This window comes from Thalia democratica, chromosome 4 (genome assembly GCF_965202585.1).
Source record: "Thalia democratica chromosome 4, ktThaDemo2.hap1.1, whole genome shotgun sequence".
In the NCBI taxonomy this organism is placed as follows: Eukaryota; Metazoa; Chordata; class Thaliacea; order Salpida; family Salpidae; genus Thalia; species Thalia democratica.
Genome location: NC_139168.1, coordinates 38,923,788 through 38,950,069, shown reverse-complemented (window position 1 = coordinate 38,950,069; position 26,282 = coordinate 38,923,788). Strand labels below are relative to the sequence as shown.

The 26,282-nt window shown below is 25.4% G+C and overlaps 3 protein-coding genes across 3 annotated transcripts; all 3 read right to left on the bottom strand.

Annotated features, from left to right (window-relative positions):
* Window positions 1-3,225: 3,225 nt before the first annotated feature.
* Window positions 3,226-12,438, bottom strand: LOC145834411 (protein SHQ1 homolog). Its single transcript, XM_082941837.1, has 7 exons — window positions 12,281-12,438; window positions 8,784-8,971; window positions 6,263-6,381; window positions 5,272-5,384; window positions 4,804-4,994; window positions 4,232-4,415; window positions 3,226-3,947 (listed from the first exon to the last, which is right to left on the bottom strand). The coding sequence occupies exons 1-7, from the start codon at window positions 12,421-12,423 to the stop codon at window positions 3,326-3,328; spliced, it is 1,560 nt and encodes a 519-aa protein (XP_082797963.1). The 5' UTR covers window positions 12,424-12,438; the 3' UTR covers window positions 3,226-3,325.
* A 733-nt stretch (window positions 12,439-13,171) lies between these two features.
* Window positions 13,172-14,714, bottom strand: LOC145834422 (U6 small nuclear RNA (adenine-(43)-N(6))-methyltransferase-like). Its single transcript, XM_082941847.1, has one exon. The coding sequence runs from the start codon at window positions 14,712-14,714 to the stop codon at window positions 13,428-13,430; it is 1,287 nt and encodes a 428-aa protein (XP_082797973.1). The 3' UTR covers window positions 13,172-13,427.
* Window positions 14,715-24,929: 10,215 nt separating this feature from the next.
* Window positions 24,930-26,078, bottom strand: LOC145835034 (uncharacterized). The gene is made up of 2 exons (XM_082942564.1): window positions 25,945-26,078; window positions 24,930-25,436 (listed from the first exon to the last, which is right to left on the bottom strand). The coding sequence occupies exons 1-2, from the start codon at window positions 26,068-26,070 to the stop codon at window positions 25,239-25,241; spliced, it is 324 nt and encodes a 107-aa protein (XP_082798690.1). The 5' UTR covers window positions 26,071-26,078; the 3' UTR covers window positions 24,930-25,238.
* Between the last annotated feature and the right edge of the window lie 204 nt (window positions 26,079-26,282).

Genomic DNA, 26,282 nt, shown 5'->3' with positions numbered 1-26,282 from the left:
GTAGGATCCAGATCAACTTTTTGAATCAAAATCCGGCCGGACCTATATACTTATTTTAATTAGGATCCGTCCGGATCCGGTAAATCACTTATTTAGCATTTACTGTATTTGAAAATAAATTAGCCTTTAGTAATTGAACTAGAATTTTATTTTGCGTAAAAGTATGAAATAGTTTAGTTAATTTAAAACACTAATATTTTTTTCACAGACAATTTTTCTAATTCAATTCTGTACACTAAATACTCTTATACTATATAGCTATAAAATCAAACTATGCACAAAAACTACTTAAAAGCATAAAAAATATGGCTATTAAGAGTAGTAAAAACTTAATAAAGTGGTTAAAAATAAAATTATATACTCTGAATAAGAACAAAATATAAGCCTAGATCCAAAAAGTTTATATGAAATGTACATGAAACAAAAGTTGTTTTGAAAACAACATAAGCGAAATGCAGTTTTTAATGATTTCAAACGTTCTTATTCAGAGTATGTTAGAATCAAATTTGTTTACATTTTTTTTAAAACCTACATTTTTTCCTGACTTTTGTCATTTTTCTTGACTTTTACACATTAACTAAGTATAATTCAAAATAAATTCTATAATAAGTTTATTTAGTATTTTATATGCACAAGTTGTTTTTAAGATAAAAAGCACTCCGCAAGTTTCTCTGCTTAATACGCAAGATAACTTATTGAGAAAAAATATATTGAAAATTACAAAGTATCTTACAAACTACTTCTTTCTATGAATATAGTATTATCTACAAACATAATTTTTAAACTTCAAACACGCGCTACATACTTGATTATTTTAAATTGCTAAATTTCAGTTTTGCTTTGTAGATAACAGTTTGAATTCTCCTGTTTGAAAAAAAGGTTAATGTATTTTTAGTCGAGGTTGTTGTTAAATTAGTGCTAGGTTTTAAAAGAGATTGTGTCAAAAAAATAAAGTTATGTATTTACCTGACCAAGTATTAAGAGATTACTTAATTAGATACAAACTAATAAGTATTACGTATACTTGTTGTGTAGTTTACTATTTTAACTTGAATTCTAATCTTTGCGAGATTACGTGACTTAATAAACGGTTAGTTTGGGTAAGTAGATAGTTTGGTAAAATATTACTTTCTACAATATAAAACTTCAAGTCACTTTATGCTTATAATGTGTGTCTAAAAGTATAATTTCAGTTTAAATACTCAAGTTAACGTAAGTAAATCTACACTTAACTTATATAATTAATTTATAAGTATAACTTTTGTCAATAACAAGTATATATAAAACATTAAAAAAATTTAAAAAGCTTTCATATCTAGTATTGCAACTTGAAAAAAGCAAACAAAGTCTATATTACTTATAGATTTTACATCATTAAAGTTTAGATGAATTCTATTCGTTGACATTTAAGAGTGGTAAAGAGTAATCTATGAGAAGTTCAAAATTAAGTACAAAATATCAAACTAGTGTTTAATCAGTTGTAAAAATATGATAATTATATAACAAAAATTGTCGAGCCTTTTTTGAATAGAAATGATAGTGGATTTATTCTTTCAAAAATTTATTTTACGAACTAAGTTTCGGTCAAAAATTTTATAGTTTTTGGTGAGGTTGTCAATCACAAGTTTTTTGTAGAATTTCTGTTTGGTAGAGGTTTCTGGTCTTGTCCGCAAATAGTATTATTTTGTTTTACGTTAGAATATTTTTTAGGTCTTTTTTTTAGGGTTTTTTGGAATGTGGATCTGTAGTTTGTAAATTTAATGTTTCCCAATAGTTTGAATAAGTCGATTTCAAAATTTTTTAATTCATCGCATGCCGGGGCGATCTAGTGGTTTTAAATATGTTTTCTTCATTTTGTTCATTAATGCTAGTGGTTTCGCTGTTTATAAAGTACACTTTCCACCTCAGTTTGTTTATAAATTTTTAAGCGGCGTCGTATAGTTTGATTGTGTACTCTTTTTTTGTTGGCCAAAGGGATATCTTTAAGGCTGTAGTTAAATTCTATATTTTTTAAACTTTCCATGACTGATTAATTGGTTTTCTTTATTGAGTGCTCAATTCAAGATTGAAGAGCAATAATATCATCTTTTTTGGTTTTAAGAAAACAAATAGAGAGATCTCAACTACTGGCGGAGAAATAATGAATTTATTCTTTCAAAAATATATTTTACAAACTAAGCTTCGGTCAAAGAGAACTTTGACAATCTTTGACCGAAACTTAGTTTGTAAAATAATTTTTGAAAGAGTAAATTCATTATTTCTCCTCCAGTAGTTAAGATCTCTCTATTTGTTTTCTTAAAACCAAAACATATAATAGAAATGATAGTGTTAATAAATACAATGCCACAGGTCAAGCTGAAAAAATATCCGGACTTTTAAAATTTAAAACTTAGCTATAAGTACATAAATATTTACGGTTTGATTTAATTGTCTTATATAGAGAACATAAGAAATTAATTGAGTTGACGGATGGAAAATTAAACGTTCAATTGTTTATAAAAAGAATTTTAATTAAGTATCTTTGAAACATTTAATAATGATTAGGAGAAACAATTAATAAAACAAACTATTTATTGTGAAATCGATAACATTAGATTTTAACATTTTTAATTTTTAGGCATAATACTTAGCAATTGTTTCATTTACAATACACAAGTCTTTTTAGGTACTATTTTTAGCTTATTTACTTCAAAAAATATTTCATTTTTAACTTATTCTGACAATCAAAATCTTGATACTTTTTAACCAAGGGTCTTTCATCATTAAACGAATTATTACAATACATAATGAATTGACCTATATGTTTAGTTAGATACCCAAGGTTTACAAACAACATAATATCAACTATTTTTTTTTACAACTTTAAGTGATATATAACTATGAAAACTGTGAGATAGTTGTTATAAAACAGTTTTAGGTTTTGAGACCAAAAAAATGACGAAATTTAGTGTAGAAGTACCAAAACATAGTCTGAAATTTGAAATAATCAATCTTTAAAAATGTTGTTTACAGATATAGTGTTTTTTTTCAATGCATGTGTACTTAATGAAACTATATACTAATTTTTGATATTTTTATTCGAAAAAACGAAAAGCATTGTTATGCGAATTTTACACTATAGAAATTTCCTAGTTAACAAACAAAATATCCTACTTAGACATACCAAAAATTTACAAGCGAGAAACATCAATACTAACCAATTTGTTTTTCTAGACTGATGTAAACTAACATTTAAATGAAGTTAATAAGACACTTTAATTTGAAATAAATGGTCTAAGTTATTTGAAATAATAGAATCTGTATGAAGTGTAATAAATCAATAGTTTTAAGAACAATTTTCTTTACTGATCAGTTTGGATTCCACTATTTTCAATGAAGCGATTTCTTTAATAAGATTATTTTGTATTTCTGTTTCACATTTTTCATTTTCACTTTCATCGGAAGTTTCCAGAACTTCTATCAAAGGTTTTTTCTTCGATTGCAAACTATTGTCATTACAACTTAAAGTTATCTTAGTTTTAAAATCTTCGTTCAAATTTGTGGCATGACCTTCAGAAAGTTCTTCATTGTCAGCCGATGTCTCACTTTCTTCCGATGCGGTTGTGTCGTCACTTTCCGATGACGTAGACTCGCCGGAATCGGAGGCCTTATCGCTGTAATCGTAATTTTCCAGCGCTTCCAAGTCCCAGCCGAGATCCAACTTAGTTGTTTTGCATCCTCTAATCCGACCGGCCAGGTCTTTCAAGTCTTCGTCGTTCACGTGGTTTACTTTTTGCAGCCACGTGCAGTAGTCGTCAATGTACAATCTGTTCAGCAAGTAGTAAGGCGCGGCATCGCACGATTCAAAGTGGCTTCTCACTTTTAGCATGCACTTGAGCGTGTATTTTGTTCCAAGCGATAGTATTTCTGCCACGTCCTCCCATATGAGCTGACATAATTTGAAGTTCCTGTTTGAATTTCATTAGTAGTTACTTTTAAGAACTTATGGTATTAGAAGATTATCATGAGGCAAGACTATAATATCTTAATTATAATTAAAAACTATTTAAAGCATCTTTCTTAGGAAACTTAGCTTTTTGTTTCTGATTAGTTATCATTATTTAAATTCATCCAAATTTTTCATGTGGGTTTTAAAATTTTCAACAATTTTTCATTTATCCACCATATATTATAAACTTACAGGCTTAAGTATGATGTAACTAGAAACAAGAGAACAAAACTTGATGCTAACCTGTAGAGAGGGTATGTGATTGCTCTTCTAAAGCAGCAGATGGCCATTTGTTCAACAGTGGTAATGTTGCAACACCACGACAATGTGGCCGACAAGATCTGAATGTCGACAGCTGATTCCACCCAGCCCTCTCCTTCGGTCTTTCTTACGTCATAGGCGAATGCAAACAATATGCTCACCAAACCTGCGCAATTAATTACGTGTCACTTGCAAAGTTGGTTTTAAAAACAGCTCTAGATAAGCATAAGAAAATTTGAAGTCCTAATTTTTTTTAATTAATTTTTAATCTTTTTGGGTTAGCCTCAAAAAATGTAATCTCTAATAATAATTATAAGCAGCTAAGAGTACAACTTAGAGGCCTTGTAAACTGATGAAGGCAAAACATAAAATGTTTTTCGGAAAACTTAAAATATTAAAACTCATAATTTGTTAATGTTAATTATTCAAACTAACGATGAATAAGGAAAAAGAGTTATACATTAACGATGCTAAACATTAGCCTAGCTTTTTAGATAAACTATAGTTAAAGATATAGAATACATGATCAAGCTCAAACAAACTCTACTACTAACCCATCAGTACAGACTGTTTTTCATTTTCAGAAAGCAGATAGTCCTTATTATACAAAGAGTTTAGTAACACATCTTTTTCATCATCTGTGAACTGCAACTTGCTTACTAAATCCTTTTCTTTTTTAAGCTTTACCCATTCTGGTTGCATTTCAATCATAAATTGAAAGTTTTCTTCGTTGAAAAAATCCCCTCTATTAAAATTTGTAGTGTATTATCTATAATTTTGTAAATAATTTCAATCAACTTAAGAAAAAATGGAAAAGTGTCCTTTACCAAAAAAAGATTTAACTATAGTTATATATTTTTTGTAATTGCATAAAAGCTACAAATATTCATATTTAGTAAACTAAATACTCTGAAGTTAAAATACTTGAATATTTATATTGATAATATCTCAAATTGAAGTAACAATCTACAGCCTAGTCAATACATAAAACATTTTTATGCAATCATCTAACATAAACTCACAAATACCAATCAACATCAAATTTGTCAAATTCAGCTTCTTGCATTAACTTAAATCGCAGGTCAAAAGGTTTTTCATCCAGATTTGTTAGAAATAGCACTGATGCATCACAAGTCTGTTATAGTATACATATGTAAAAAAAAATAAATAACTTAAACTCATTATTTTAACCATCAAATCCTCAAAAAACCTTAAAGTTAGTTTTTGTAATTTTAAAACCTTCAATAAAAAAAAATACAAAACACTAAGAAGGAAAAACAAAACACTTTTTCAGTTTTTTTATAACAAAAAATTAATTTTATTTCATATGCTTGTCATAAAATCTAAAGCTTTGTGTACCTCTTAAAAATAAAAACTTTAAAGTAACTATTTTCTTGCATAATCTACGTATAAAGAATAAATTTTACACAAATTGTCACTTTAATTATATTAATTTCATACAGAGTTTCCAAAGGTTAAAAAAATCAAGGTTTTCTAAACTTCTTCCAGGTTTTTGAAGTACAAGTTTGTTAGTCTATTTATAGTATAAAATTTAAACTAAGGTTTTAAATGGTGTATAAGTATTAAAAAGATGCTGTAATGCTACTTCAAATGATATCTGTAATAAAAAAATCAAAATAATTTCAAAAAAATTGTATATGTTAGGTTTTTTGTATCTAGTCTACTTTTTGTTATTTTACGTGTAAAAATTGTTTAAAACTCTAGGTTTATCAGTGATTTTGTTCAAAAATCCAGGTTTTTTCCAAAACTTCTCAAAAAAAAAAGGTTTTTTTAGTCTTTTTTTCTTGCCTAAATTGTCAAATTCCAGGTAGTTCGAAGTTTTTGGCAACCCTGTTTATAACTAAATAAAATTAGATATAAATAAAATACAACTTTTTCACTAAAAATACTCTTTTAAAACATAATGAAAACTACTAATAAAATTGTTTAAGGTTTTAAACTTAAGATAACCAAGTACCAACTTATTTGTTGAAAAAGAAGGTAATGACTAACCATAAGCTTAGGAAAAACATCTGATTTCTGATTTGCAAATCCGTATGTATTTTTGTTGGTTAGATCTTCCAATTTATTTTGCTCTTCAGGACCATTGCTTTCATTTTCTATGCCGTTTTCTAAAAAAATATTTGTATATATCATAATAACAAATTATTCAGTATCCTTCTTTTATTACACTGACATATGTTTCTGTGTGTTAACGAACTAACACAATTCAAATGAGCTCTGTAAAAAGATAAATACTGCAAGGAAAGAATAGAAGCTAAAGTAGGTGTATATATTGTGTTCATTAAAATAAAAATAATTGCTATAGAGTATAGGTTAATCGTTAAGAACAGATAAAATACTTAATGTTAAATCTGACTATTATAAAACTATATAATATTTGTAATTATTAAGTATAAATTGAATAGAGTAAAATACACTATAAAATAACAAATCATAATAAAAACTACTTAAATGAAATGGAAGGAAGAACTAATTCAAATTATTTACTGGTTGCTAATCATTGAAAAAAATATATCTAATAATTACGTCACGATATATATGAACATTAGGATTGGCTATTTAATTTATACTACGAAGTTAGATAATTTATTCTTTACATTTGGAAAAAGCAGTAAAGCGCTTCAATTTTAAAAAGTAATATGTATTCTATTGTGAATAAAAAGAACACAACAAACATTAATTATTGAATCAATAAACTAAACAACAGTAAAGGTAATAAATGCCACAGGAACTTGGTATAATGTTTATTTTATTTATTAAATGTTTATAACGATTAAATCTAAACTAATAAAATTAAAGTTAGATGCAATTAGGAAGCAGATTGAGCTTAAATTTAAAAAATAAAAATATAAGAAAACAATGCACAAAAAACAAACTAGTTATTAAGCTTACAAAGCCCCGACCAATGATTAAGTTACAGCGACATACATAAAACCACAATGACTTAAACTTCTTATACATTTAATATAGTTAGTAAAATAATTAATTATTGTTTTATGAAGGAGCAGTCGGGTATTTAAATTGAAGATCTTATACAGATATTTTAAATATTTTATAAGTAAACTGTGTTATAAATTACGTGTTTGTGTTTAATATGAAAGTTAAAATGTAAAACATAAAACAACAAGGTGGTTATATGCTAAGTATAACTTTAGCTTTTATTTTTTCCTTACAGTATTTATTTTCTTTACAGAGCTCAGTTGAAGTGTGTTAATCCGTTAACACACAGAAACATACGTCAGTGTAATAAAAGAAGGATGCTGTACAATTTGTTATTATTATATGTTTCAGTTAACTTGTTTATTTTTTGTTAACAAACACTTAAATTTATGTTGTTATTTGTATATATCTCACTACTTTATTTACATTTATAGAAAACGTAAAAGTATTAAAGTTCATATAAACTTTACTTTTTAGTGAAATTATTTATCTCTACTAGATACTCTCAACTGCTTCAAAACTCTTGGGTAGTTTTGTAAACTTTGAGTTAAAGAGTTCAATATTTTTTTACATAAGAAGACAATTTAAAAGTAGAAGACTACTTCGGCCAAAATCATCATTATTTACAGGTTTTGAGCAATTTAGTTAAAACTGCTTAAAATTTGAAACTAAATTAACACTTAGTGTTCTACAGTTCAAGTAAAACTTTATTTAACTTTTTAATAAATTTTATAACTTTAAAACACTTAAAAGTAATAAATATTTTTAAATCTAAAACTTAAAAATACTTAAACATTCATTTTCTTAGACGTTTTTATTCTTATCTTAGAAACCTGGAAAAATATATAAACTTATGAGTTTCCAGACTTTTAAAATTTTAGGTTCAATAAACTGCCTTTGAAACATAAAGGTTTATTTTAAACTTACTAAATATCTTATATAAATTGTTTTGTTAAGGCTTGAAGAGATCGACAACTATTGTCTTTTAAAACAGCTGTAGATTGACAGATTAAACATTTGCACTTTAATTTGATTTTATGTTAAGTATAGATTTAATATTCTTTTAAAAGTAACTTATAGTTATATTTAAAGTTTAAATTTATTACTTAAAGTTATTTTTTAATTAAACAAGTAGAATGTTAACGAAAAACAATTAAAACTATAAAATACTTACATGCCTGAAACTGAGTGAAGATATACAATATTAAGTTGATTCATGAAAATTTGGTACTCTTAGACTAAATTACTAATATCTAAAATAAGAAGTTAGAAATAATTTGCTGGGCTAAAACATTCAATTGGTACTGTTTCAATTTTTAAGCAATAACTATATAATCACTACACAAAATCTTAAGTTAAAACAATCTCATTTATCTTTGAAAATGCATGCTATTTTTGTAGAAGAAATATGTCATAATATATTAATATCATATTTTATAATATATTCTATAATCATAGATGTTCAAAACATCATTTCTTCTACAGTCAAACAAAACCTTAAAAAAATATACAGACAATTTATATAGTTTCTATTGGTTTTATTAACTGTTTTAAAAGCTTCGTAACTTACCAGAGACAACCTCAATCTTGGGAGCTTTGTATTGATTTTCTTTTGGTTTGAGTAAACTAGTAATCATATCCAGACCTTCAAAATTAAATCCTTTTACTTCTTTTAAAATTTTAACAACGTAATTTCCATCTTCAACATGATACTTACATGATGAACCATCATCTAAAATCTTTCCTGGCAACTTTAATCTGTTATTAAACAATGTTTGTTATATGTATTTACAAAATTAAATGTAAAAAAAAAATCAAGTTAAAACACTTTAATAAAGTGTTTGTTAATAACAAGAACTCCAGATGATTTATTTTAATTCAACAAATCATTTTTGGTTTGCTTTTAAAAATACCATGAAGCATAGCTACCATTTGTCTGCAAACATTTTGTGACTGCGTTTCTAAAAAAGAGTCTTATCTTAAAGTAAAAAAAAGTTTATCTGATTTATACATCTAACACTTATTTTTGTTTACAATTAAAAGGCTATGCTAAATCATGTTATATTATACACAAAGTAACAAAACATTTTTTAACTACTTAACCTAACTAAACTTTATTTGTGCAAGCTATGCGATGGCATAGTAGAATATTTTTATCTTTATAGGGTTGTACAATAAGCTATACAACAGACACAAATTCAGTAAAACTAAATACATTTTGAGCAGTTTTCATTAGTAGAGTACAAAGCAAACAAAATATAAGTTTTTACTTAAGTTAACAAGGCATCTAAGGAAAAGGATAAAAAAGCATGTCCTAAAGAGTGTAGAGATGTTTTGCTTTTCAGAAAAGAAGGATGATATACCTAACAAAATTCTACATGCATCTAACCCTTCGTCCATTGCAGAACATTTGGTAAATAACTTTACATGTGCAAACAGTTACAATCTAAATAGATTTAAAATAATTAAAATTTGCAGTAATGTGTTCGATTTAATTAAACTAGAAGGTATTTGTATTTTAATAAGAAAACATGTTTTAGGTAAGCAAAAAGATTTTGATTATACTGTTTCTTTATTTTTGTAATATTTTAAAAGGTGTGATACTGTCATTATGTTTGTTAATTTTAGGTTAATTATAATTTAAGTATACTTAAATGATTTTAATTCTTAATAATTGATTTTGTATTTTATTACTCTCTTGATTACTCTATGATTACATGGCTACTATATAAGTTTGTAAAATATTATCACATGTTAGGTTTGTACTATACCGATGAGAACTGCACAAAATATATTTAGTTTTAAATTTGTGTATCTTATACATCTTATTATTTAACAATTGGTCAGTTATGTTTCAATATTTATAGGATTGCCTTTTTTTTCCAGGTTTCTGAATTATTCCCGGTTTAAAAAACAATGTTTTTCGATCCATCTTTAGCATAAAATAAAACATGAGCTAAAAAACAGTCTCAATTAGTATACAGGGTAGTCACTTGTTTTTGATAAATATATTCCATATTTTTTAAAGAACACGTTTTTAGGTTTGGAATGTATTGTATTTTCAGTTTAAAACTTAGTTTAAGGTAAATAAATTTATTAAAAAGTATAACAACATTAAAAATATACTGAAAACCTACTTGAAATGTGTTTTTTAATAAATATTTTTTTTGATTATCACAAATATTTTTTATCTATATGATGGATTTTTTGTGTCAAATCGAAATTTTACCACTTAACATGTAAAAATTGTTTAAAATTCAAAGTTTTTATAGCCTAAATTGTCAAATTCCAGGTTTTTCCAGGATCCCAGGTTTTGTGGCAATGAAACAACATTGAAAAGCTTCTTTAAATGAGTTTATTTTTGAATTTTTTTTAAATGATATAATTCAATTTTATTTTTATGGTATATTTTTTGTATCTAATCGAAACTTAAGGGCATAGGGGAGAGTAAACACCCTTTTTTGGTTTTTGATCTTATTTTATATAACTTTTACTAAGCTACAAGATGCTTTTTACAGATTTTGAAAATTCAAACTAATTTTTGAGAAAAAGCTGGTCAAAGTTGTAATTAAAGTAATTAGTAATTAAGGGCATAGTATATCCCCCTATGCCCTTAATTAATATAAAATATACATGTTGATTGAAATTCCATGTTTTTCAGTTATTATATGTTTTGGTTTTAAGAAAACAAATAAAGAGATCTCAACTACTTGAGGAGAAATAATGAAATTATTCTTTCAAAAATTATTTTAAAACTAAGTTTTGGTCAAAGACCTCGTCAGTGCTAAACAAATCTATCAGTATTTTCAGTTATTAGGGTTTGAAATTTCAGGTTTTTCCAGATTTTTTTCAAAATTCTTATTCTTTAGGTTTTCCATGTTTTTTTACCTAAATTATCAAATTTCAGGTTTTTTTAGGATACCTTTTTTTAAGATGTTTCTTGTAAAAATTTATTTTGTAAAATTGAAAGTAGTTTAACTCAGGGTTTGTGCGCAATTTTTTTTTTCATTTAGCCTGAGAGACCAATTTAGCCTGACATTTTTAAAGCAAGGAAAATCCCCTTTAGAAGTCATTTTAGGTATTGGGCGGGTGTTGATCAGTACTATTGTAGTCTCTGACTTCAACCAGCTTTATCTCAAAAACACTTTGAGCTTTAAAAATCTGCAAATAGTAACTCATAGCTTAGTTACAACTCAATAAAATAAGACTAAATTGTGAAAAAGGTGATTGACCACCCTATGCCCTTAACATAACAAATTCTGGAAAAAGTTTTAAAATAAGTATTATATCTAATCTATTACTAGTGTAAAAATTTGAAATATATTACTAAACACAATTGTTCAATTTATTTAAGCACTAAGTAAAAACATTATAACCAAAAGATTTATATTAAAACAACGTGCATTGTCGTGTTTTATTAAAATTTAAAATAAAACACTTACAAGTATTAAATTTCAAAAAGTTGTTGAGCTAAACTGTAATGTTTAAACTGTATTTTTTTGATGATTTTTCATAATTATGACGTATACAACCTACTCAAAACAAAATAAAGAAGATTCTTGAAACTTTATAGACTCAAAAAAAGGTTTTAAGCATTTATTTTTACAAATACTGACTGATTTTGTCTTTATTAACTAAATCTTTATTTAGAAACAAATTCACATCTCAATTTGATCTTAAAATGATTTCTCAATTTGTTTTAATCTAAAATTTTTAAGCATTTGAACTGAGAAAAACTTAGATTCTCAAATTTAAAAAAAAAAAAAAAATGATTTAGCCTGACGTTTTTCAACTTTTTTCAAAAAACTAATTTAGCATGACTTAGTCTGACGCGCACGAACCCTGTTAACTACTAAAACTTTATATAACTACAGTTCAATTAACCATAGGTAAATTTTGTATTCTAATTTTGTAAAATATTTTTAAGATATTTAAATAATAAGATAAAAGCTGGCAAAGAATTACTTACAAATAACTTTTTAAACAATTGTTTAACAATAAGGTAAAATATAAATTAAAAAATATTATTAGAACAAAATGAACTTTTTATATAGAAACTCTACAAACTTGAGCAAATAGGGCTTGGCAAAGAATGAAAAGTCAAAATCTTCGATATGTATTTGAACATCAGAAACTTTAGTGTAGGGAGCATGAATTTGGCATGAAATAAATTTTTCACATTGTGACAAAGTAAATTTAGGCAACAGCATTGTTATATACTAACTAATAATATTTTACACTGCAACAAAAATTATTTTATGTTTAAAATTAGCTGAACTATGACTTTAAGATAAACAATAAAATCAATAAAAATTACAACATTAAAATTTTTGTTGTGAAGTATTTTTTTATTAAAAAATTCAAATTAATAAAAACATTAACTTAAACTAGTAGTACACCAGATTTAAATACCGGAGCTTGCAAGATCCAGCCATTGCTTGCTTTGATCCAGAATCTACTATTTTTTAAAATAAGGTCTACGGCTGAACACCCTTAGAATAAAATAAGTTTGGAAAAATCCAACTTTTAATCTAGATTCAAAACCAGATACATATCAAAGCAAAATTTAATCCTAGTTTGCGCAAGCAATGGCCAGTACCAGCTGGATTTTGTAGAGAATTAATTTAATTTTTAAATTTAGTAAATATTCCAGTACAAAAATTACTTTATTTTTCATATGTTTAAAATTAACATCTTCAAATCTAAGTTTTTAACCTTTGAATAAAACTCATGCTAACTAAAAACTTAAAATTATACATTAAAAAATTCCACACAATATACAGTAATATAATTTTTTAAAGAAATTAACTGAATATAATTAAAGGATACTATTAAAACTATTTTAATTTAATATTTAAAAAAAAAAGTTTTAGTTCTAACATTACAAAAAAAGCACATATATAAGTTCTTCATAACTATTTCCTCATAAATTTAAGTTTACAAAAAATAGAATGGTTTAAAAGGTTAAGCTTTTATTAGAAAAAAAAAACTGCATTTAAGGTACATTAACAAAAAACAGTTTTTTTAATTTTCCTAAAATGATTGTATTAATAAAACAAAAATGTATCTAAAATAATTATATTTATAACAAAACAACTCAAGCGGTAGGCACTTGTACATGTTTTTACACTTAACATTTTTCAAGTAAACTAGGTTGTTTCAAAGTACAACAAATTGGATAGGTTTATAAACTAATGTATTTTAAAAAGTTCTTTTAGATTCTCCTTTTCAAATAAACTATTAATTCATTTACACTTTCACGATAACAACTATCACAACTGATTACTACTTCAATTTGGTTTTTATCTGAGAAATGGGTTATTTTAACTAAGCAATCTAAAACAAGACTGTTTGAGCTTTCAACTTCAGTTGAACTTGTTTCAACATTTTGATGTTCCTTGTTAAGTCTTTGTCGTTTTCTGCAGCCAACCCAGCTTTTTATGCTTGAACTTAAATTAAAACTAGTGGTTAATTTTCCATGGGTCAAATTGGCGACTTTGAGCACATCTTTCAAGATACCTAATATAGAATTAATTTTTACATCATAATCATTTGATTGTATAATAAACTTCAGTGGTTTTGTTTTTTTCCTTTTTAGTTTATTTTTTTGAAACTCTGAAACTTTAAGCAAGCTTCTATTAATTTTTTTTTCATAAGACCAAGCAAGCACCCACCTCATAGTATTACCCTGACATAGCTCATACGGAACAACAGTAAGTTCTTTATTTTTTGTTAACATTTTTAAAAGTCTATCATAACTAGACTTCTTCCCTAACATTGTAGTAAACCAAGAGCACTTAAATGGTTCTTCTAAACTTTCTTTGTAAATTTGTGCAGCAAATGCAAAGTCTCCACCTTCACAAAGCAATTCAATGGCTGACCCAGAACAAGATGAGTTTGCAACTGGTCTCTTTACAGTTTTGCTTTGTTCTTCCTGGTCAGAAAAGAAGGGAGGATTACACATACAAGCAGAATAACTAACATTTTTTTCACCATAAACTAACTTGCAATCCTTCTCAACATTAACATTTTTCACAGATATCCGTTCACTTAGAAAATTGTCTTCAACATTCTTTACAGCAAGTTTGTAGCTTTTACTGTCTTTCTCAGTAGCTACAAACTGCCAAGAGTTATTTATTTTACAACCTAATAAAGCATAAATGCATACACTACCACAACCAATATCTAGAACTTTATTTTCTTTACTCATTGGTAGGGTTCTTAGTAAATCTTCAACAAAAAGTAGGTAGTTGATCCTTGATGGGAGTGTAGGGACTAAGCGATCATTGGGGATATCTAATTGTAAATCAAAGTCATTTTTTGCTAAAGCTTTAACTAACTCAATTACTGCAAATTTATTTTTGAAATTTATGTGTGAGTGACCTTTGCTGTTTGTTTTAACATGTTTGGCAAAATTTGGAAATTTTTCTTTTAAATCTTTAAAGTCAGGAGGATTGTTCTTGTACAGATTGCGTGGATGCATAAACTTATTAAGAGACATTCTGAAAAATACATATATATTAAAGTCAGTTTTCATAAAAACTTTAAGGCATCTTATTTAAAAAAGAATTTACATCTATAATTAAGTTGTAACAAAACAGAGTTAACTCTCACTTATGCCACAAAACTAGCCTGAGTTAACTAGAATTACATGAGTGTATAGAAACTCTGATTTAACAAAACATAGAATAAACTAGTTACAAACACTTTCTTAATATCTTTACTTACAGCAAAGTATATTCAACTTTTTTCCAGTTTTTCATCTAAATACAGAAAGGATATAAAATTTATAAAAATAGAATTTATGTACCATTTGCAACTTATTCTTAATATATTATTCATTTTGTTTTATATTTTATTACACGCTATTACATTTGTATTATAAGCTTTTTAAAACTATACAAGTTTAACTCTCAAGTGATAAATGTTAATAAAATTTGAAAAAAAATTGGTTTGTAATAAATTCAAATAAATACAAAATTTAGAGATTTAGCAAATAAAATTAAAGTAAAGTTATGCTTATTAATAAATTGTTAATAATTTTGCTTTTCCATTTAATGCTATTTGCGCAAATAGAACCTAAGACCTTTTTTTGCTCTTCATCTGCAACTCTCAAGAATATCTAGTGTAAGTTTATAAACTACCATTAAAAACACTGAAGAACTTTTTTTTTGCTCTTCATCTGCAACTCAAATATCTGGTGTAAATTTCAAATTATGAACTCATGGCCCCCTGTGGCTCCTTTACTACTCATGCCCCCCCCCCCCCTCTTACCCCTTTGCTGCTCGTGGCCCCCTGAGTATCTGCCATGGCCCCCAAGGGGTCACTTTGCACACTTTGGGAAACCCTGCTCTAAGTAAAAGAAAACAACATAAAACAGTCAATTTTTTCAAAAATTCATTTTACTAACATAAAACAAAACTATTATCATTTTCTTAAAAGTTTTGCTTTTTACAAAAATTTTTGCGTGGTAGTTAAGGATTCCTAATGATAACTTTATAAAACTCTTTGATTTGAGCATTGCAAGATTGAAATCCAGTGGTTGACACATAAACAAGAAAAAATTTTTACTGAATCTATATAAACTAATCCATGTACTTTATTAAGAAAAATAAAATTTATCCTTAAAAAAACATTATATAATTAAACCCATTATAGTAAAAATTTATTGAAACTTAGATTGGTCAATTAAGTGTAGAAATTCCTAAGTACAAATCCCAAAGCAATTAATTTATTTACTAACACAACAACAAAAACCATTTAATTAATCCTGTAATACTATGAATTTCATTAAAATAAATCTTAACAAATTTGATTTTTTGAAAGCCATCTTAAAATGTGTGGCCTGATGGTGTAAGGGCCCAAGTGATAAATTAAAAAACTCTTTGTGTTGGAGATGCAAGATCAAAAACCAAGTGGTCAATACATTTACAAAAAAATTAAGTTAAATTGTTTAATTTTTGTAACAGTACATTCAAATAAAAGAAGTAAAAAGAAACATTTACAATAAAATAACTTAGTAGAAATATTCTAATAACAATAATTTTCTAAATAGATCTAATATAAGTTAAGTTATGCACTTTAAGTTATCATGGCAAACATTAATATAAATGCAAACATTAATTACAGGGTTACCAATGTTTTTGGCAAATTTTCTCCATGATTTCAAAATTTCCTCCAGGTTTTTAAAAGTACACATTTTTGGGTCTATTTTAGTTTAAAGTTAAGTTTAGGGTAAGAAACTGTGTTAAATAGTATAAAAACATTGAAAGGATAATATAAATCTACTTTAAATGTGTTTTTAAATAAAATTTAATTTTGATAATGACAAAAAAAATACCAATAGGATAGATATTTTGTATAAAATCAAAAATTTACTAATTAACATGTTAATATTGTTAAAAATTCCAGGTTTTTTTAATGATATTGTTCAAAATATCAGGTTTTTCTGGGATTTTTTGCAAAATTTCTCAAATTCCAGGTTTTTTAGCCTAAAATTTCAAATTCCAGGTTTTCAGGTTTTTTGGCAACCTTGTAATTAGGATTTTACAATAAGATAAGTTATAACTAACACAATAAAAAACATAAACTTTAATTATTTACTAATTCTTAAATATGGTAGATACCAATTTACAGTATAGCAAAAATCACATTCACCACACACATCACCATAATAACTTTAAAAATGAGTGATAATTTGATACAAGCGATTCTATATAAGCATTCAACACTTTTTACTATACTCAATAAAACAGTATTTTTATATTTCACCTTAGGACAGTTACTTCTAGCTTGCATTTTTACAATTAATTTAGCATAATTTCAAAAGTGAGATTTTAAACTTAAGAGTTAGAATCCCTACCATTTTTCATGTTCGTGTTTTTTATCATTATGTTTTTATACGAGCATAAAGTTAATTTCATAGGCAAATTTATAAATTTTTCAAAAAACATAAAACTCTAATGTCAATTATTTTCTTTTTCTTGAAAGCTATCTAAAAATTTTTTTTTTATCTTAGAGAACACACCTTTGTCTTTAATTTAAGAAAAAAAAAATTTGGTTTGAAGTTTGAATTATTTCATGGGGTCCCTCCAAAAATAATGGTTTTTTTTTTGTTTTTTATATTAAAATTGCTTTATAACCAAAAATATTTTTTTTTTTAATTTTTTTCTTTTTGATTTCCCTTAGTTTGCATGTTATTTAAACTCTTAAATAGTTATTTTATAAATAATGTTAATATCTTTTACGATTTGGCCCCAAAACAAAATGATGTATATTACACTATCATTTGCCTTGGCCATTTCCTAGATAAAAAAATGATAAAAGGAAAAAAACAGTTAATAAGAATGTAAATTAAAACAAATTTAATTAAACTATAATAATTTAATTACATTTGTTGTAATTCACATTCTTATTAATTGTTTTTTTCCTTTTATCAATTTTTTATCTAGGAAATGGCCAAGGCAAATGATAGTGTAATATACATCATTCTGTTTTGGGGCCAAATCGTAAAAGATATTAACATTATTTATAAAATAACTATTTAAGAGTTTAAATAACATGCAAACTAAGGGAAATCGAAAAAAAAATATTTAAAAAAAAAAATATTTTTGGTTGTAAAGCAATTTTAATAGAAAAAACAAAAAAAAAACCTTTATTTTTGGAGGGACCCCATGAAATAATTCGAACCCCAAACGAATTTTTTTTTCTTAAATTAAAGATAAAGGTGCATTCTCTAAGATAAAAAAAAAACTTTTAGATAGCTTTTAAGATAAGGAAAATAATTGACATTAAAGTTTTATGTTTTTTGAAAAAATTATAAATTTGTCTATAAAATTAACTTTATGCTTGTTGTTTTTATTTGAATTATATAAAAATAGTCTAGCTTTTAAGTCAGTAGAATTTTTTTAACAAACTTTCGAAGAGACTCATTTTTATATTCAAACAATCATGTGGAGTTTGAGCTTTTGATATACCTACCATACCAACTAGGTACTCACTTTGAACACAGCGCAATCCAACCAGAAGGAATGTACTAGGCAGTATGTACCAGATATGGTATAAGCGCCGCCTTTGAATAAAACTAAAACAAATACTATTATAAATCCCCGGCAGTAGGATTTTTAAATCAAAAAGATAAATAAACTTTTACAACATAGCTATAATAACTATATTTTCTATTAAGACTATGTACCTTTACCGAAGGAAATTTCGATCTTTAATTACCTTTATTGAGCAAAATGCAAGCGTTTTAGAAGCCACTAAAATTAAAGACTAATATTAAAGCAAAATTCAAAAAAGAACTTTCACCATAAAAAACATATCTGTTAAAGAATTTATTAGAAGTCTTAAGCGTATACCTAATTTACGTTTTTATATGTAATATTTTATATATTTGTATTTATATTCAAACAACAAAGTTTTTTATTCTACTTTCTATTTCCTTGTAGTTTGTATAGTACATATAGTTATTTACTAATGTTAAATAAGTAAAATTTATGAAAATGTTAATTATGCTTTTATTATTTTTTTTCATTAAAAGAATCTAGTTTACGGTTTTTAAATTTTATACCTGCTTACTTACTATTTGGAAACTTTTACGTTTAAAAAAAAATAATGTTTACGTTTCAATCATGGGGTATTTAAAAGTCAGTTCCATAGTTCATTATATAATTTTTTTAATCTTATTTTGTATTTTTATACGCTTTTTACATTTGTGTTTTAGTCATCGGGTAAGTTACTGTTAGTTGAACATTTTTTTCGTTTTTCTAAATTTTGTATGACTTAGACTTAGTGTTTTTATTCCTATGTTTTAATCATGGGGCATGCAAAATTAAACTACACTATTCGTTATTGTCCTTAAAAAATAAAATATAACTTGTATGTTTTAAATATTGGTATTTATAGGCAATTTAAAAGTTTATAACTTATTTCCTGGATCTTTTAATTTTAGATTATTAAAGTTTTATACCCTAAAAATAATCTTAAATATCGTAATTTTGGTTAACTACTTTCAGGTTTTTATTTTTAGCAATTAAAAAAAAAATTGAACACAGCGTTTTTCGGCTAAAAGTGCGTACGATACCGGCAGTTCGTAACTAAAAAGTGCGTACCTAGATGGCATTTTACTGTTCTTTCTTTCACTTATATCAATGTCAGCAAACTACGGCCTATGAGGTATTATTTACCTAAAAACACGCTTTTTCGCTAAGAAAAATCAAACACAATACTTTGATGTGAAAATAATTCAAAACTATTTGATAGGTTATTTGACCGTAAATTTTAATTTTTATGAATATGAAGTTAGTCTTGAGCCAACTGATGCATTTTCTGTTCGAGTTAAATTTAATAATTTTTGGCGTTCTAAATGTGCTTAAATCTTGTCTTTCCGGCAATTAATTTTAAGTGAATTTTATAATGACTCCTGAGTTCTATGCTACCCATAAAAAATTAAAAATACAAAATAAAAATGTAGTTTAGTATACCTGTTAGAGTATTCACTAAAAAAACTGAACAAAAACTTATAATATTTATTTAGATTTGCTTGCTTTTTCTTATTCATTTTTTAAATTGTAAATTTTAAGGTTTAAAAATTAATTGAGAAGTATTAGAAATACAAAATTAACACCTTGAAAAAGCTGCAATTAATTTTAAATAAAATAATCATTTTGATTCAACAATATATTTATAGTTAATAGAAGCTTAATTTAAAAAAATTCTCAACTATTTTGCTTAAGTTTTTTCAAAATAAAACCTTTGTTTGGAGTAATTCCATGCACTACTCCTAAATTTAGTACTGCAATTTAACTTACTTTTTTTTAGTATTGAGTTACACACATTCACTTGTTGTAATAAATTTATGTTCTGCAAACTTTACCTTTTTAAATAAAGTTAAAAAGAAAGATTTATCAAAGCAGATTTTCTAACGCTTTTTAACATGACCTTAAAGAACAAAAAAATGTAGTTTATATATTTTTTTTAGATCATTTCACTTACGTTTAGGTTATATAATAAACTCTAGTTGACTCTGTTTAGTTTTGGTACTTTAGGCTAAACATAGCGGCAATGTTGTAATACTTAAAATCACATGATCATTTTTTTTGAATCAACAAGAATAACAACTTGAAACAGAAAAAATATATAAACTTTATTTCTTCTCAAGTAGAGCTTTATCAAAAAAAAATCACAGTTTAGATTAATTTTATTAATACAGACTTCATTTTACAAAGTTTAAAAACAAGTTACTAAATGATTTTTTACTTAACAAGTAGTATCTTTGGAACCCCACTAAGAAAGTTTAGAGCCGCCCCTAGTAAAGGTATAAACTAGTATAGTTATTAGTTTCATTTCCCCTTATTAATGATCGAAAAATAAATACTTTTCAAAATTGTAATAAAAATTGCATAATTAAAACATAAACCATCAAACATTTAGTAAAAACATTACAGCTACTTGACTTTGCTTCTATAAAATTGGTTGGGTAGTTTGTCCCTTAGAAAACATCTACTAAGCTACCAATATAAACGGTGGTGAAACATTGGAATGTTCGGGTTTAACTAAAGTATAATTTGAACAAGATACAATTAAGTAAAAGAACAGTATAAAGATCAAAAAAAAAAACTTCATTCTCAACATGAACAGCTATGAAATTAGAGAAGTCGATTTATTCGTGCAAAAAAAATATAGTTTAGAAAATTGTTTCTACACTGTATTACTATCTATTTACGAAAATTTTCTAACCGACAAAAATGTGTATCATAAACACAATCAATATACTACTAGTTTGCATCTTAAATAAAGTTGATTTTTAGTTGTTTTAGTACTAATTTAAGCTTGTATATCATTTAACTACATTGCTTAATTTTTTTTTAGTTAGACTTTAATCGGTAGGTAATAAATATTATAATACTACTTAACTTACTTATCTTTAAAGAAAGTTTGTGTGCTAGTTACATTATAAAAAAATAAACATATTTAGGTTTCGGAAATTGATCTTAGTATAGCCAAACTTTATTTTGTGGAATGGAGTACTACTTCTAACTCACTTAAATAATTTGTTAATTTGTTTTAAAAATGTAAGCTATTTACTATTCTTTAACTTTAATATGCACAATATATTTTTGCACAAAGAGCTGTATCTAAACTGAAAAATATTTAACATCAAAAACAGTTTTACATAAAACATTTGTAAATTTACTAATCTTATTCTTAATAACAGTAATAAGTATACTAGTAAACTCGCTAAGTTGTTTTAAATATTATTAGTTCAAGTTTTGATATTGAAGTAGGGGTCGGTAACCTTATAAAAGTGTTAACATAGATTTAAAGATAATCTTTTGTGGGCAAGACTTTTTTTAAGTTTCCTGGGCTACTTAAAATTCAGAAATGTAGCTTTAAAAAAATTGAACTTCTCTCTAGATGTTAAATTGCAGTTAAATTTTTAAAAATCATCTCTACTGTTTACTCAAAGTTAAATTAATAGAATATTCATATATACTTATTATAAAAATATTTTAAAGTTTTTTGTTGTGCATATGCGGTTTTAAAGCTTATATTTAAGCGTAGAGGAACGAATTTGGTTCGCGCGCTGTTTTTGCCAACAGTGATTTAAATTTATTGCTGAATCATAGCTTGACTTAATAATCTATTATCATGTTTGAAACTTGTTAAAGATTTATTTACCAATGATTAGATTTACTGTTTTACAAAACTGTATTATACAGCTCAGGGGTATGCAGCCTCTTAAAATTCTTAAAAGTAACAGAAATAGTTTTTTATATTAAAACTTTAGCAAGGCGTTGTATTTTTTGTAAATTCTAAACGAAAAAAAAAGTACAGTAACCTCTCGCTTATTTATGCACATTGTGTCCACAGAAAAAATGCGTAAAGATACGAGAGATCGTAAAGATACGAGAGGTACCAAATATACTCACTATAATGGCTGTTTTCTGATATTACTTTTAGTTTGTTTACTTTATTTATGAATATGAAAACAAAAGATGAAACTATATATAAATTTAAAAAAATATTTTAAATTTATATAATATAATAATACTTATAGAAACATTTTAATAATTTCAATAGTAAGTAGATTTTATTTTTGTTTATTTGTGACTTTTTTGATACTTAATATTTATATTATATTATCTTTTAGCAAATTCAATTTATAATAAAACATTTGTTTCCATTTAAAAAATGCTTAATTATAAATTTGCTGTGCAAAGCAAGTGTCACAGAAGAGGAACTTAAACGAAAAAAAAACATCAAATGAAAATTAGTGATATGTTTACTAAAAAACAATTGACATTTGTGGTAAAATAAGCTCTATATTTATTAAGTATCACTGCTACTTTTTGCTAGAAAATTTCATTAAGTTTCTTTTTCAGATGTTTGTCATATATAGGGTAAGAGTGATGTATTATTTATTTGTGTTTTAAGCTCTTATTATTTCATTATACTTTCATTATTTAACACATTCATATTTCTTTCAGAATTTCAATTTAATCTCATTATGTTCACAAAATTTCTGATATACTGAAGTATAACTAAATGTTTATCAATTAGTCAAGGAACATAAGTTTACAAAGTCTAAAGAAATAGAGCGCTAAATTAGCATTCAAAATTACAATATAAAAAAAAATATACAATAAATCTAATTTGGGCAATATTAAAAAAAATAAAAAAATCTTTTTTTTAAATATTTTAGAATTCTAAAGTGCGTAACTAAACGAGAGTGCGTAACGTCACGAGTGCATAAAGATGCGAGAGGTTACTGTATTTGAGTTATAATGAAAAGTTAAAAAATATATATTTAAGTTAGTAGCAATGTTTACTTAAAAAACTATTATATATTTGTAATTCTTTTTAAAAAAATCCTGCTTTATAAAAGTTAGTTTAAAACAAAAGCAGCTCTCTTTAACTAATTTATTAACTGTGTCAAAAAACCTTTTTTATTCGCTTCAAAAAAAAGAAAAGAGTTTTTGAGTCAAAAATTGCATTTTGCGCCACAGTTTGCCTACCCTTGTGCTAATACAACTATTAAGTCTTTATAAAAAAATGTGTAAACTTAAAATATAATATTTAAGCAACTAAATATTTTTAAACAACAAAAAAAAAACTTTAATAAGCATCTTCTAGCAGTATAAAAAAAGTTGTTTTTTTGTTCGTAGTAGTAAATTACATACTTTTTTAAATTTTGAATGAATTGTTTAAAAACTGTATGTGTTTTTTAACTGATGCCTGAAATAAGTTACACAATAATAATAATTAAAACATTTTATTAAGTTTAATATCGACAAACTTCTTAAAATGTATTCAGATAAAAGTCTTAACATGTTGTTAATGATTTTGAAACAATCTATTTAGCCAGTATTTGTTTCAGCCATCATCAACAAAGTTGAGATGTTTTATGCCATTGATCATGAACTTCACCGCACGATCAACAACAACTGCATCCCAGACAGCCTACGACCGGTTTCGTCCTTGTTAGGACTCATCAGGCAGGCTTAGTCGCGAGAAACCGCTGTTGTGAACTTCCCCAAGCGGGTTTAAGTGCAAATGCACTGAAGCGACCGTTTGTGGGTAAAGTCCGAAAAATTGTTTTATTTATATTAAATTTATTTCGATAGGATTAAATAAAAAAATTATTCAGATAGGATAAAGAAAAAAAACTAAACTGTTTGTTTATAATAAACTTAACAAGTATAAGTTTAATACCTGTAACGAATTTTAATTAAAAAATGGTTTAGAACGAAAATATAGAATGCATTAACTAAACTCAGCAGATTTTTATGGTGGATATCGATTTTAATTATTATGTAACCAAACAAGTGGTATGCGATTCTTTTCTAGTTTGTCCTATGTCAAAAAGCCGAAAAAACATATACTGTATAACTTCATTTTAAAGTATTATTAAAAAATGTTTTATTATAATAAAAAGTATGACAAATTATTATTCTGTATACTTTGTACTGAAACATCGCTTTAAGAAAGAATAAGTGTTAAAATATAACTTAACAAATGAAAGTGTAAATGTTTTTATTTTGAAAACTATTTTTTTAAATTGTAAATTGTTTGTGTAATTTATTTTAATTAACTTCAGTGTATTGTAAAATAAAAAAAAAGAATTTTGATACAACTTTAATGAATATTTTTGTAGTATGCTATTTAAAAATAGAAAAATAACACAACGGAAGTGTTAAAACTACAGTATAAAAACAAACTTAATAAGTGAGTTTTGACATTTATTAAGCTATAAACTTTAACACACAATTAGTTAAAAGAAAAGGTACATGAAAAGTTGTTCTCCGTTTCGTTAATGAAGGTAATTTCTAACTACTATTTTACAATTAATTTTTTTTTTGAAAATTATCAATTATAACTTGAAAACTCACAATTTAAAATTATAAAAATAGAAGTTAATCTAATTTTAACTGGTTGTTTGAAAAAAAAAACTAAAATAAGCTTCGACTTAATAAACTGTATCTAGTTCTGATATAATAATATAATCTTTTGAAACATATTATAAATCAAAAATATAATCAATATTTTAGTTTGTTGTAGAAGTTTTTTGAATTAAATTTTAGCTTAATTGTTTTAATGCTAAACAAAATAAAAAAAATAATATGTTTTTTTATATTTGTTTGCAAATAATATGCATTACAGTAACTATTATTGTTTGTTTTAGAAAAGTTAATTGAAAAAAAGTAAGGCTAGTTAAAAAAAACAACTTAAGTGAGTGTACATATAGTTATACATTTAGGGAAAGTAATTTAAAACTTTTAATTTTGATTGTTAAACAAACTTTTGTTCACGTATTTCTAAAATACTTTTTAAAATATCTTTAAAACTCCAAGCACTATTAAAATCAAACTAGAAAATAAAAACAGCTCAAATATAATTCAACGAAGCTTAAGAACTTATAAAATGTTATAATTGTAAAGCTAATGTTAAAAATTCCTTATGTCTGATATTTGTAGAACTATTTAGGCTCTGATTTCAAAAACGAGAATACAAATATCTGCCTTCACCAATCTTTCAGCAGTGAAGTCTTTGCTCCGATTTCAACATTTATGTTCTTTTGAGTGGTCGAAGACGTTTCTGACAACAAGTTCTGATCTTGGTTAACATTTAGCTTGTCACTTTCAGTTGTCAACTTGGACTGGTTGTTGCTTTGATAATCATCTGTGTTTTGATACAAAAGTCTGCTTCGGTTGTCTGTTTCCTAGATATTATTTTACACTATATTTAAAGTTACAAAATAATTTAATCAAAGTGGTATGATGGTTTAGATTTTTTTTTTGTTTATACAACATCAGCTGAAAAATATGTCAAAAAACGGATCTAGTTTTTACGAGTTTCTTTTTTTTGTGAAGAAGCTAATATTACTAAAAATATAGTTTATCACTATTTTTTTTTTCTCATTTACCGATTCGACCTTAATAAATCAGTAAGCTAAAGCCCGCAACAGTTTTTCTACATCAAAATTAACTTGTAAAAATAAACTAAATTACATTTTTATATAAAAATTTGATAAATATGCTGTTAATTTGAATGCGTGTAAACAATGGTGCAAATTTAAAGATCTTTAAACTGAATTTCATCATCATTGTAAATTATAAAAGTTTACTTATCCTTTTACTAACCATAACAATTTAAAACTATAAATTTTTAATAAGTTTATTAAAACATTTGTACCAATTTCACTAATAGTAATCGATTTTATAACTAACGTATTTTTCTTGGTTGTTTTCTTTTTTTGATGGCAAAAACATTTGCTTTAGTTTTGTAAACATGCTTTCTTTTGTTTTTTCCTCTAACTTTTCCCAGCCAGCCTCCTTTTCGTGTTTTGATGACATATTTATATTAAAACTATAAATAAGGAGTAGTTTTATGTTACATAACTACTTTTGTTTTATTTTTCTTGTCATTAAAAAAGTATCTTTGACGCACATTTATTAAACATTTCTAAACATAAAACTATAAAGAAATCTTTAGAATAATTACAAGCAAATAAAAAATGTTGTAGCTGTAACCTCCAAAAATGTTTAGTTAGTAGTTTTAAGTAAAA